Raw genomic sequence first — 13,168 nt, 5'->3', positions numbered from 1 at the left:
TGTTGTTGTTGTTGTCTGAGACAGTGTCTCACTCTGTCACCCAGGCTGGAATGCAGTGGTGTGATCACAGCTCACTGCAGCTTTGACCTCCCAGGCTCAAGTGATCCACCCATCTCAGCTTCTGAAGAGCTGGGACTACAGATGCACTAGACACTTGGCTAATTTTTGTATGTTTTGTAGAGACGGGATTTTGCCATGTTGCTCAGGTTGGTCTTGAACTCTCTGGCTCAAGTGATCTGCCTGCCTCAGTCTACCAAAATGCTGGGATTACAGGAGTGAGCCACCGCGCTGAGTCACTTTAAATGTTAATGCATGAAACAAATGCAAATTCCACTGCCCTGCAGCCTTTTTTCCAGTTCTTTTCTCAAGAGAGGAAACAATGTGTGTGATGCTGCTTTAGATGTTTAGATAAACATGAAAGGAAACACTGGGTGACCCAGCCCTCCGCCTGTTTCCCAAGAAGGTCAAGTGATGGATTCAAGACCACTTCTGATTCAACCAGCAGGACTCACAGTGCTGGACGCTCTGCTCAGAGAGTTCCACAGGCAGTGCGGCCACAGGACTGCCCCACAGAACATTAGGGGACCTATGAACTTGTTACAAAAACAAAAGAACTACATGGGAACAGTCACACTGTGGCAGAATAGGTGTTACTCAGCTTTCCTAGCTCTGCCTGAATGAAACTAGGAACACTGTTTTTCTTGTCCAGACATGGAACAACTTTTTATTTTTTAAGTAGCAAGGTAGTAAAAGGCAATGGGGAAAAGACAAAGAAAACACTCCTGCCCAGTGTGTGGCCCTTGGCAGGTTGTTTAGAAGCTCTGGGCCCAGGATCCGGATCAGCAAATGAAGGCGTTGGACCAGATAAATGGTTTCCAAACAGGGCTGTACATTAGAATTACTTCAGGAACTTGTTAAAAAATGAAACATCTCTGGGTTTCACCTCCAAACATGCTGACTTACTACAGGCAGTGAGTATGTTGGGTGGTGGGGGGACCTGGTTACTCTATGTGGTTAGCAAGTTTCCCGGGGTTTCTTTCTTTCTTTCTTTCTTTCTTTTTTTTTTTAGCAATATTGTCAACAACGTATAAAGGGTTAATGAAGTAGGGCATCCTAAACCTGAGTGCTCTGCCTCCCCAGGTGATTTGATACAGTCAGGTGTGGGAATTGCCGGCCTAGATGATAACCCCCTTTCATAGAACAGAGAGAAAAGGCAGAGAAAATGCTTACCTGTTGGAAAATCATTGTCCTGAGCCTCATTTGTACCATCTATGGAAAAAGCAATGGAAAATGAAGTGTCAATCAAATAATGCACCCTTGGCTGACACAAATTAATTGAAGCTAAACCTAGAACCCTTCTTTCTCACCAAGATGGCAACTTCTCCCAATTGTTCTAAATATAAAATCCCGGTTATCTGTCATTTTACCCACTCCCCGTCTAGACAATCCAATCTGTTGCCAAATCCTGTAGTTTCTACCTCCATAACGGAACTCGCAATCATCTCCTTCCATTTCTCTCCATTCCAAATCTAGAAGAAAAAAGAAACCACATATATTTAGTTTCATCAGCAAGTTAGAACCTTTCTGTCAAAAATTTCAAGTGCTCATGCCTGTAACCCCAGCACTTTAGGAGGTGGAACAGTAGTGCTTGAGTCCAGGAGTTTGAGACTAGCCTGAGCAACCAAGCAAGACCCTGGTCCACAAAGACTTTTTTTAAAAAATTAGGCCAGGCATGGTGGCTCATGTCTGTAATCCCAGCACTTTGGGAGCCCAAGGCAGGAAGATCACTTGAGGTCAGGAATTTGAGACCAGCTAGCCTGGTCAACATGGCGAAATCCCATCTCTACTAAAAATACAAAAATTAGCAAGGCGTGGTGGTGCATGCTTGTAATTCCAACTACTTGGGAGGCTAAAACATAAGAACTGCTTGAACCCGGGAGGCGGGGGTTGTAGTGAGCCGAGATCTTGCCACTGCACTCCAGCCTGGGCGACAGAGTGAGGCTATCTCAAAAACAAACAAACAAACAAAAATTAGCTGGGCATGATGCCATGAGCCAATGGTCCCAGCTGAGGCAGGAGGATTACTTGAGCCTGGGAGGTCAAGGCTGCAGTAAGCTGTGGCTGCACCGCTGCATTCCAGCCTGGGCATCAGAGCAAGACCCTGTCTCAAAAAGAAAAAAACACCAAACAACAACAAAAAATGTCAAGTGACAATATGGTGGCTGATGTTTTAGTGCTATTATTGGTTTCAGTTTTTCCTATGTAAATGTAATGTTTTGCCAGCAAAAAATACATCACAAGGTAGTAACAGCTACACACAAGACAGAGATTTGCTCTAGGATATATCTTTATAGAATTTTCTAAACTTTGGGAAAATAAAACATGAATAACCATAAAACTTATACAGATTAACCTTTGATTTTAGAAACTATTTAAAATGTAAGTTGATAGAAATTCCTTGACTATTTAAAAATTCAGCACCTCCTATCATGTTATTTGTATTCCAGCATAAGAAATTTTTGTAATCACTTAAAATTAAAATGTACATCAGAGCACAAATACACCAGGGTGAGGTGCGAGGGGAAAGACAGTGAGGAAGAGTTATGACTTACAAGTAAACTGTTATTTGCCCAAAGTCTCCAAACATCATGAAATGTCCATCAACATTAGTATCTTAATTACAGAATGTGTTTAGTGTAGTGATAGTCAGATACTTATGTATGAATGAACGAAGACCTAAAACTCTAGATTTGCTTGCAAGTCCACAATATAAAGGAGAGAACAGGAGGCTTAGGAAGGAGGGAGCAAGACTTTGCAGTGCATGTTTTGACTATTTTGACTTTGATCCAAGAAAAAGTAACACCTAGGTTCCAAAATTTATATGCACACACACATATAAATATAAAATAAAATAATAAAAGAAATATAAAACAAAATAAAATGAGTTAGTAAGAGAACTAAAGATATCTGGAGCGTGGCCACCGTACCTTAAAGGTGAATTTACAAAGGGTGGTGTTACAGTACAGCCCCACCCCCAAATCCTCAGAGAAAGAAAAACCAGCCTGTATGGATCACCACCAGGAAGACTACAAGCCCCAGTGTGCTCTGGGACAATCCCAATTCATACCTGTTTTCCCAACATTACATCCCTTTCACTCTCCGAAGTACCCACTTTAGAAGATAAACTATACAGTCACCTTAACTATGACCTACAATGGCTGTTATGCTAAAATTGGGGTAATGTGTTTCTGTTAAATTGTGTCATAATCACTTGTTTAACTGAATCCTGGGAACACTTACTCCATTTTCTGGAATAAAGTGTTGCTCATAAAAAAACAAACAAAAAACACTATTTTGAATATATGAGGAATGCTTAGAAGACCCTTAGATGGAATCTTCTTGAAAAGGAAAAATAAAAGCCTTAAGCTTATTTATTTTTGAGGTGCACAATCCCAAGTCCAAGGAGAGGCTGGAACCCAGAATCCCAAGGGGACAGGAGAAGTACTTCAGCTCCAGAGTGGGCCCACATCCAGTTCATCCAACTTTACCTGCAATGGCCACAGCTGTTCGTCTCTCTGATGCTTTTATTTCTGGGGCTACTTCTCCCAAATCTGAATGCCTGAAACAATTTCAGAAGAAAATTATAATTAAAGTAATGGAATATCACTTTCACCTATCAAACTGGCCGCATATAAAATCTCTTGGAGAGCTTTTAAAAACTATAAACCCTGGGTCACACCCCAGATATGAAACCAGAATCTCTGGGAGCTGGTCCTGGGTATCACTGCTTTTAAAAGTGCCCTCAATGATTCTGATATGCACCCACAGTTGAGAAACACTGGTCTAGAAAACCAGCACTCTCCAAAACTTCTGGCCAGAGCACAAACACAGCCATTCAGAAAGACAGAAAAATATACATACCCTTTGCCCAGTAATTCCACTTCTATCCTAAGGAAATAATTAAGATTTAGTTACAAAGATGTTGATGCCAGCTTTATATATAATAGCGAAAACTGATGCCTTTTAAAATCAAAGTGCAATAACGGAATTATGGTTGAATTCTGCAGCCATTACAAAATACGCTATGGATTTCTCTTGTGGACAGAAAGATGCTGGATGAGATGTTAGGGAAAGATGCTATGTTAATTAGTCAGGGGAAAGTCAGGCTACAGAAAAGTATATATACTACGACTACAATTTAATAAAATTGTGTATATTTATCTACAGGTATATATACAGAACTCTAGAAGAATGTTCATCTGAAGTTAACACTGTGGTCTGGAAGGGGTGATCCTGAATTATTTTAAGTAGCTATGATAAGTGTAGTCTAATTAAGAATAAACTATTTTAGGCGGCGTGGTGGCTCACGCCTGCAATTCCAGCACTTTAGAAGGCCGAGGTGGGTGGATTACTTGAGGTCAGGAGTTCAAGTCCAGCCTGACCAACGTGGTGAAACCCTGTCTCTACTGAAAATATAAAAATTAGCCAGGCATGGTGGCAGGTGCCTGTAATCCTAGCTACTCGGGAGGCTAAGGCAGGAGAATCACTTGAACCCAGAAGGCAGAGTTGCAGTGAGCTGAGATCGTCCACTGCACTCCAGTCTGGGTGACAAGAACAAAACTCTGTCTCAAAAAAAAACAACACAACAAAACTATTTTAGATGTATCACAGGAATGGGCAAATGAGTAAATGTATTGATTCTGCCAGGAGCCAGGGTGCTAGCTAACTGTTCAAGAAAGGACATACAAACAGAATGGAGAGTTACAGCAGAACTTGCAGAGGCGCAATGGAACTGGAGGCACTTATGTGAACTGTGATTACTATATGCATGTCTATGTGCATATGCATGTGTGTAGATGTAGGTGCGCACACATATCTCTGTGTGTATACGAGTGTACACATGCATCTATTTCCTAACTGTCCATGGAAAGGGCCAAGAAGCAAAGACACTGTTGTGGCAATGGGCATGCCTAGCACCCTTTAATACCTTCCATGCTAAAAGAAAATGGACTCCTTGGAGATCCTGAATGATGGCTGGGGCAAGGAAAGAACAGGAGGAGCCTGAGCATCTTATTTCAGAAAGTAAGGAAATGCTCGAAAACGTGATGGTCACAGGAGCTAGCCTGAGGAACTCTCACTGGTCAAATCTAGGACAATGTGAGCACAAACATAAACACAGTAACTGATTTAAAACCATCGAAAACCAGCAATTAGTGAGTCCACACGGATAATAAATACGTGGGCAGAAAGAGAAGGCTCTCTTGCTCACATCAGAACATGAAATGTGGAGGGGGATGCTGCAGTCAGAATAGTATCATTTTAGAGCAGGGCGTAGTGACTCGTGCCTGTAATTCCAGCATTTGGGAGGCCAAAGCAAGAGGATCACTTGAGCCCAGGAGTTCAAGACTAGCCTGGGCAACATGGCAAACCCCCATCTCAACAAAAAATAATGAGCCACTGCACCCTACAGCCAGTAATTTTAAAAAGGATAACACCGGCCAATCTGTCAACTCGGGCTCCAGCCCGCTTCTAAGCCTTGCTGAGTTTCCTGTCTGTGCAACAGGCGGAGTCGGACCAAGACGGGAGAGAACAGCACTTCCAACGGCCCTACTCAGGGGCAAGGGAGCTCTCTGCAATGCAGTTTTTGAAAATTACTAATATCACTATATATTTGTTTCTGATTCCAAAAATAAGATACACACAAAATACAAGAAAGTATCATAAAAATGCTTTCCTGTCATATGTTTGAAAATTATACCCTATGTTAATCTGTCCTCTCCTCCTCTTAATCTGCTTCCATTGCTCTAGCCCATTCTGTTAACAGGTAGACGACTAGTGCATTTGCATGCCCCAATTTACTCCCTGATGACCAATGGCTCTTTAGTTTCATCTTCTTCTGGGGCCCACCCTGGCCCTTAATTAGCATATTTACTGTACACACCCTACTTCCCTATTAACTTAGAATCATGACCCTTTCCCCATATCCTTCACAATGCTGAAAAGCATTCTACTTTTATTACTGGAAACAATTTTTAAAAGGTAAATATTCTCTTTGTATTCAGAATACAGTCAGAACACAGGGAATAGCCAAGGTCCTCAAGCCCCCAGGGTGTGGTGTCAGACACTGCCTAGGGGCCATCTGCAGCAGCTGCTCACCTTCCCTCCTCTGGGCACTACCCCACACAGACATCTCTCCAGGCAGGGGTGACCTGATCGCCACCCTCAGGGTCCAGGGTGTCCACATCTCCTCACTAAGTTAGCCAGTGGACGGGCTGGTTTGTTGTCTGGCAGAATCAAGTCCATGACCAACACCAGGGCAGCCATGCCATAAACGGCATGTGGCTGAACCCTGCTTCCGGCAGGTCTGCTGATGGTTCACTGCTCATTGTGGAGGCCATCTGTCTTGCTGACCGTCTAGCCACAGAAGACAGTGCGGAGTTAACTTTCCTTGTCTTCTCATTTTTCCTTTTTCATTTCCTTCTTTTTTTCTAACTGCCCAGCAGATCTTAGGAGCTTTTTTGCTAAAACCTGGAGATTCTGATTTACCAGACCTGGGTGTTCAGCACATAAGAAATTATCAACTAGGGGAAGTCACACCTTTGTTTTTCTGTTGACCTACCTCAGAATATGGCAGTTCCTGGACAGTCCATCCATGCCCAGAGTAGACAGGGCAAACCATGCGTGCAGAATCCAAGTTTTATTCTAGATCAATCACTAATTTCTAGTAACAAAACTGGCTCCTCTGCTGGATGGTGCCCATAAAACAAGATGGCATAGGAAAACAATTCTGAACAAGGTGAGCACTAGACAAATATAGGTACAATTACTCACTGTATTATAATCAACAATATATTTTTGAATGTGGAGTCCTAATTAGGGAAAAGGAGTCAGGCTGGTGGGACCAAGGGAAAGCAAAGAGAAAGCACATAAACTGTAAGTCTGCCTTTCTTCATGGTCCAGGACACATAATCCTCCTGCATAAATAAGTCACAATCTTCCTGCACCCAGCTAACTTCAGACCCTCGGCTGATAGAAAAATGCAAATTAGCTCACTGCAACCTTGCTGTTATCAGTACTGCCCATAGCTCTCTCCCACAGCAAGCCTTTGTCTCCTCACAGTCAGCTTCTTTCTTGCTGACTTGCCCACTGCTTTCTTGCAACATAATTTCATACTTGTGATTCTTATGCCTCAGCCATCCAAGTAGTTGGGATTACAACATGCAGCTACCACACCTGGCTACTTTTTGTATTTTTTTCCTCCTGAGACAGTCTTGCTCTGTCTCCCAGGCTGGAGTGCAGTGGCCCGATCTCAGCTCACTGCAACTTATGCCTCTGGGTTCAAGCAATTCTCCTGCCTCAGCCTCCTGAGTAGCTGGGATTACAGGTATGTGCCACCACGCCCGGCTAATTTTTGTATTTTTAGTAGAGACAGGGTTTCATCATGTCGGTCAGGCTGGTCTCAAACTCCTGACATCATGATCTGCCTGCCTCGGCCTCCCAAAGTGCTGGGATTACAGGTGTGAGCCACCGCGACCGCCCCCAATTTTTTTTTTTTTTTTTTAAACTCACCAGTTTGTGGTTCCTTTGACAGGAACCACAGGAAACTAATACAGTGTATGTGTGGCTTGACAGCTACACCAGCTTCCACCTTTGTCTTCACGTGGCTTTCTTCCCTCTGGGTCTCTTTTCCATTTCTTGTAAGAATATTAGTCTTATTATATGTGAACCCACCCTAATCCACTGTGAACTCATTTTAACTAATCACATATAAGTTTTTAGAAATCACACCCTATCTCCAAAAAAGATCACAACCACCGCACTGGGGGTTAGGACTTCAACATTCCTTCCAGGGGGACACAAGTCAACTCACAAGAAGATTTAAGACAAAAATGGGGTGGGGTATCCCACCTCTAGAGAGTGACCACATGTTTAGGAAAAATTAAGACTCCCTGGAGAAGAAAAGGAGAAATAAAGTATTTCCCAGACAAGTAAAAACTAAAGGAATGCATCACCACTAGCCTCAGCCTGCAAGAAGTGTTTAAGGGAATGTTATATCTGAAAGCAAACAAATGGTATCTGCCACCATGAAAAAACAGGAAAGTAAAACCGGGCATTCCGGCTTGGGCAAGTGAACGAGGCCCCTATCTCTACAAAAAAATAAAATAAAGCTCAGCATGATGGTTTATACCTATAATCCCAGCACTTTGGGAGGCCAATGTGGGAGGACCCCTTCATTCCAGGAGTTTGAGAGTGGCCTGGACAACATAGCAAGATGTCATCTCTCCAAAAATAGTAATAATAAAAAAGCCAGGTGTGGTGGCAGGCAGGTACCTGTAGTCCCAGCTACTCAGGAGGCTGAGATGAGAGGATCACCTGAGCCCTGGAAGGTCAAGACTGCAACCATGTACTGCAACCATGTACTGTTGCACTTGAGCCTAGGAGATAGAGCATGATTCTGTCTCGAAAAAAATATGTATTTTTTTAAAGCAAAATAAAAAAAATTAGCTGGGCATGGTGCATACACCTGTAGTCCCAGCTACTCAGGAGGCTGAGATGGGAGGATTGCTTGAGCCTGGGACATCCAGGGTACTGTAGGCAGTGACTGTACCATTGTGCTCCAACTAAATGGATTAAAATGAGACCCAACTCTATGTTGTCTACAAGAAACTCACTTCACCTATAAAGACACATACAGATTGAAAGTAAAAGGACAAAAAGGCTGGGCGCAGTGGCTCATGCCCATAATTCCAGCACTTTGGGAGGCCAAGGTAGGAGGATCACTTGAGGTCAGGAGTTCAAGACCAGCCTGGCCAACATGGTGAAACCCCATCTCTACTAAAAATACAAAAATTAGCCGGGCGTGGTGGCACACGCCTGTAATCCCAGCTACTTGGGAGGCTGAGGCAGGAGAATTGCTTGAACCCAGGAGGCGGAGGTTGCACTGAGCTCAGATCATACCACTGCTCTCCAGCCTGGGAGACACAGTGAGATTCCATCTCACACAAAAAGAAAAGAAAGTAAAGGGACAAAAAAAAAAATATTCCGTGTAAATGGAAACCAAAAGTATGCAGGAGTAGCGATACTTATATCAGACAAAATAGACTTTACATGAAAAAACAAAGACAAAGAAGGTCATTATATAATGATAAAGGGATCAATTCAGCAAGAGGATATAACAATTGTAAATATATATGCATCTAATACTGTAGCACCCAGATATATAAAACAAATATTAGAGCTAAAGAGAGAAATGCCAATACAATAATAGCTGGAGAATTCAATACCCATTTTCAGCATTGCAAATCATCTAGACAGAAAATCAACAAAGCAACATCAGACTTAACTGTACTATAGACCAAATAGACCCAGACATTTACAGAACATTTCATCCAGAAGCTTCAAAATATACATTCTTCTCACCAGCACACAGAACACTCTCCAGGAGAGACCCATGTAGTGGCCACAAAACAAATCAACTAAATTTTTAAATTTTAATTTTTTGAGACACTGTCATTCTGTTGCCCAGGCTGATGTGCAGTAGTACCATCTGAGCTCACTGCAACCTCCACCACCAGGGCTCAAGCAACCCTCCCACCTCAGCCTCCCGAGTAGCTGGAACTAACTACAGGTGCATGCCACCATGCCCAGCTAATTTTTTTTTTTTTAAGAGATGGGGTTTTGCCATGTTGCCCAGGCTGGTCTCAAACTCCTGGACTCAAACAATCTACCTGTCTCGGTCTCCCAAAATGCTGTGATTACAGGCATGAGCCACTGTGCCAGGCCAACAAATTTTTTAAAAATCAAAATCATATCTGCCGGGTGCGGTGGCTCAACCCTGTAATCCCAGTACTTTGGGAGGCCGAGATGGGCAGATCACGAGGTCAGGAGATTGAGACCATCCTGGCTAACCCAGTGAAACCCCGTCTCTACTAAAAAATACAAAAAACTAGCCGGGCGAGGTGGCAGGTGCCTATAGTCCCAGCTACTCGGGAGGCTGAGGCGGGAGAATGGCATAAACCCGGGAGGCAGAGCTTGCAGTGAGCTGAGATCTGGCCACTGCACTCCAGCCTGGGCAACAGAGCGAGACTCCATCTCAAAAAAAAAAAAAAAAAAATGAAAATCATATCAAGTGTCTTCTCAGATCACAAGGGAATAAAACTAGAAATCAATAATGAGAACTCTGGGACTGGGCTTGGTGGCTCATGCCTGTAATTACGGCACTTTGGAAGGCTGAGGCAGGAGGATTGCTTGAGCTAGGAGTTTGAGAACAAGCCTAGGGAACAGAAAAAGACTTCATTTCTACAAAAAATTGGAAAATTCAGCCAACCATGGTGGCTCACACCTGTGGTTCCAGCTACTTGAGAGGCTGAGGTGGGGAAATTGCTTGAGGCCGGGAGGTTGAGGCTGAATAAGCTGTGCTCACACCACTGCACTCCAGTCTGGGTGACAGAGCAAGACTCTGTCTCAAATTTAAACAAAAAGACACAGACAAAGGGACTATGTCAAACTAAAAGGCTTCTGCACAGCAAAGGAAACAGCCAACAGAGTGAAGAGACAACCTGTAGAATGGGGGAAAATATTTGTACATTATTCATCTAATAAGGACTGATATCTAGAGTACACAAGGAACTCAATTCAATGGCAAAAAAATAATAATTTGACTAAAAAGTAGGCAAAGGATCAAACAGGCATCTCTCAAAAGACATATATATGGCCAAGAAATAAACAAAAAAAAAAATGCTCAACATCCCTGATCAACAAGGAAATGCAAATCAAAATCATAAAAAAAAGATATGATATTCCAGTTAGAGTGGCTATTATAAAAAAAACCCTGTAATCTCAGTACTTCCGGAGTCCAAGGTGGGTGGATTGTGAGTCCAGGAGTTCAAGACCAGCTTTGCTGGCATGGCAAAACCCTGTCTCTAGTAAAAATATAAAAATTAGCTGGGTGTGGTTGCGCACACCTGTACTCCCAGCCACTTGTGAGGCATGAGAATCACTTGAACCCAGGAGGCAGTGGTTGTAGTGAGGTGAGATCATGGCACTGTATTCCAGCCTGGATGACAGGGCAAGACTCTGTCTCAAAAAACAAACAAACAAATAAACAAAACCAATGCTGGTAAGAATGTGGAGTAAAGAAAATTCTTATACACTGTGGGAATGTAAGTTAGTACAACCTTTATGGAAAACCTCTATGAGGTTTCTCAAAAACTAAAAAAAAAACTAGCATGTGATTCAGCAATCCCACTACTATTTGTCCAAAAGAAAGGAAATTTGTACGTCAAAGGAATATCTGCACCCATGTTTAATATAGCACTATTCACAATAGCCAAGATAGGGAACCAATGTAACTGTCTATCAACATATGAACTGATAAAGAGCATGTGGTATAGATGTACAGGAACACTATTCAGCCATAAAAAAGAATGGAATCATATCCTGTGTGGCAACACAGATGAGCCTGGAGAATCTTAAGTCAGGAACAAACAGACAAATATTGCATGTTCTCATTTATATGCAGGAGCTAAGAAAAAAATTGAGTGAAGGAAAGTATAGAGTAGAATTGTGGTTATTAGAGACTGGAATGCATGGGAGAGGGGAGAATAGGGAGAGGTTGGTTAAGATACAAAATTACACTGGGTGTGGTGGCTCACCCCTGTAATCTCAGCACTTTGGGAGGCTGAGGCAGGCAGATCACGAGGTCAGGAGTTTGAGACCAGCCTGACCAGCATGGTGAAACCCCGTCTCTGCTAAAAATACAAAAATTAGCTGGGCGTGGTGGCACACACCTGTAACCCCAGCTACTTAGGAGGCTGAGGCAGAAGAACTGCTTGAACTCAGGAGGCGGAGACTGCAGGGAGCAAGATTGCACCATGGCACTCCAGCCTAGGTGACAGAGCAAGACTCTGTCTCAAAAAAAAAAAAAAGATACAAAATACAGCTAGATAGGATAGGAGGAATGAGTTCTGGTGTTTTACAATTCTGTAGGGTGAATATGGTTAACTACAATTTATTACATACTATAGTGTAAAAAGTTAGAAGACAGAAAGGTTAGTACTGTGTAAGGTTCCCCATACAACGGAAAATAGGGCTTTAAAACACAGCCTTAATCCTCCAAGAGCTTACATTACCATTAGGTTGGAGAGAGAGGGGAACACTCACTGCACAAACACTAAACAAAAAACACTATAAACACACATATGCTAATCTATAAAATGAAGCTGATCACCCCTGACACATATATCTCAGATGTGTTACAAGGATCCAAAGAGACGTATATACATCTTAAGCAAAGTTCTCTTGGATTTATCTACATATTTATTGTGGACTTATTATTATTTATTGTAGATTTATCCACATATTTATTGTTCTCTTGGACTTATCCACATATTTATTGCTAGGAACCTTTCTAGGAATTTAGGATATATTAATGAGAACACAAAGGTTCTACTCTTGGTTTACAACTCAACAAGGCAAGAGGATATTGGTAATCAACACTATCCCCTATATATAAGAAGTGTAGGACTTGTAGCCCCAGCTACTGGGAGGCTGAGGTGGAAGGATCACTTGAGCACAGGAGGTTGAGGTTGCAGTGAGCCGTGATCCTGTCACTGAACTCCAACCTGGGCAACAGAATGAGACTCTGTCTCAAAATAAATAAATAAATAAAACATTTTTAAAAGGCTGTGCTAGAAGATGTTAAGTGCTACAGAGAAAACAAGGCACGGGCCAAGGTCAGGTGTGCTGAGAATGGTGGTGGGGAGGGCAGAGCAGGTGAGCTGGCAAAAGGGCCATGTTAGTACTGGTTTGGAAGGAGGTGAAGGCAGGAGCTATATGACTACCAGGGGAAGACAGCTGCAGGCATAGCAAGGGCAAAAGCCCTAATGTACCCAGGGACTGACAGAGAGGCCCGAGTGGCTTGAGCAAGAGAGTGATCAGTGAGTAGGGGAAGGCAGCAGGAGAAGCTAGAGAAGACTGAACTTTACAGGCCACAAAAGAGTAAGGCTTTGGGGAGGAAGAGGAGGAGAAAAAAAATAAAAATAAAAAAGATTTTTTAAAAAAAGGTTCTGGGCCAGGCGCGGTGGCTCAAGCCTGTAATCCCAGCACTTTGGGAGGCTGAGACAGGCGGATCACGAGGTCAGGAGATCGAGACCATCCTGGCTAACAC

General features: G+C 42.8%; 1 protein-coding gene and 1 pseudogene across 5 annotated transcripts in view; one reads left to right on the top strand and one right to left on the bottom strand.

The window, feature by feature from the left end:
* LOC105523788 (up-regulator of cell proliferation) overlaps window positions 1-13,168 on the bottom strand; it is a 49,314-nt gene that overhangs the window by 4,866 nt on the left and 31,280 nt on the right. For 3 of the 5 annotated variants that reach the window (XM_011958777.1, XM_011958776.1, XM_011958778.1), the window contains 4 exons: window positions 3,922-3,948; window positions 3,549-3,619; window positions 1,479-1,529; window positions 1,231-1,269 (listed from right to left, as the gene is read on the bottom strand). In XM_011958777.1, coding sequence (XP_011814167.1) covers window positions 1,231-1,269; window positions 1,479-1,512 — 73 coding nt within the window. In that variant the 5' untranslated portion in view covers window positions 1,513-1,529; window positions 3,549-3,619; window positions 3,922-3,948. The remainder of the gene's footprint in view (window positions 1-1,230; window positions 1,270-1,478; window positions 1,530-3,548; window positions 3,620-3,921; window positions 3,949-13,168) is intronic. The other 2 variants (XM_011958779.1, XM_011958780.1) reach the window with 2 other exon arrangements.
* The window catches only part of LOC105523800, a 27,613-nt pseudogene continuing 20,781 nt past the window's right edge, over window positions 6,337-13,168 (top strand).

The sequence above is a fragment of the Colobus angolensis genome, unplaced genomic scaffold (genome assembly GCF_000951035.1).
Source record: "Colobus angolensis palliatus isolate OR3802 unplaced genomic scaffold, Cang.pa_1.0 Scaffold475, whole genome shotgun sequence".
NCBI lineage: Eukaryota > Metazoa > Chordata > Mammalia > Primates > Cercopithecidae > Colobus > Colobus angolensis.
Note: the sequence above shows the minus strand (reverse complement) of the source record. Positions and strands in the feature narration are given on the sequence as shown.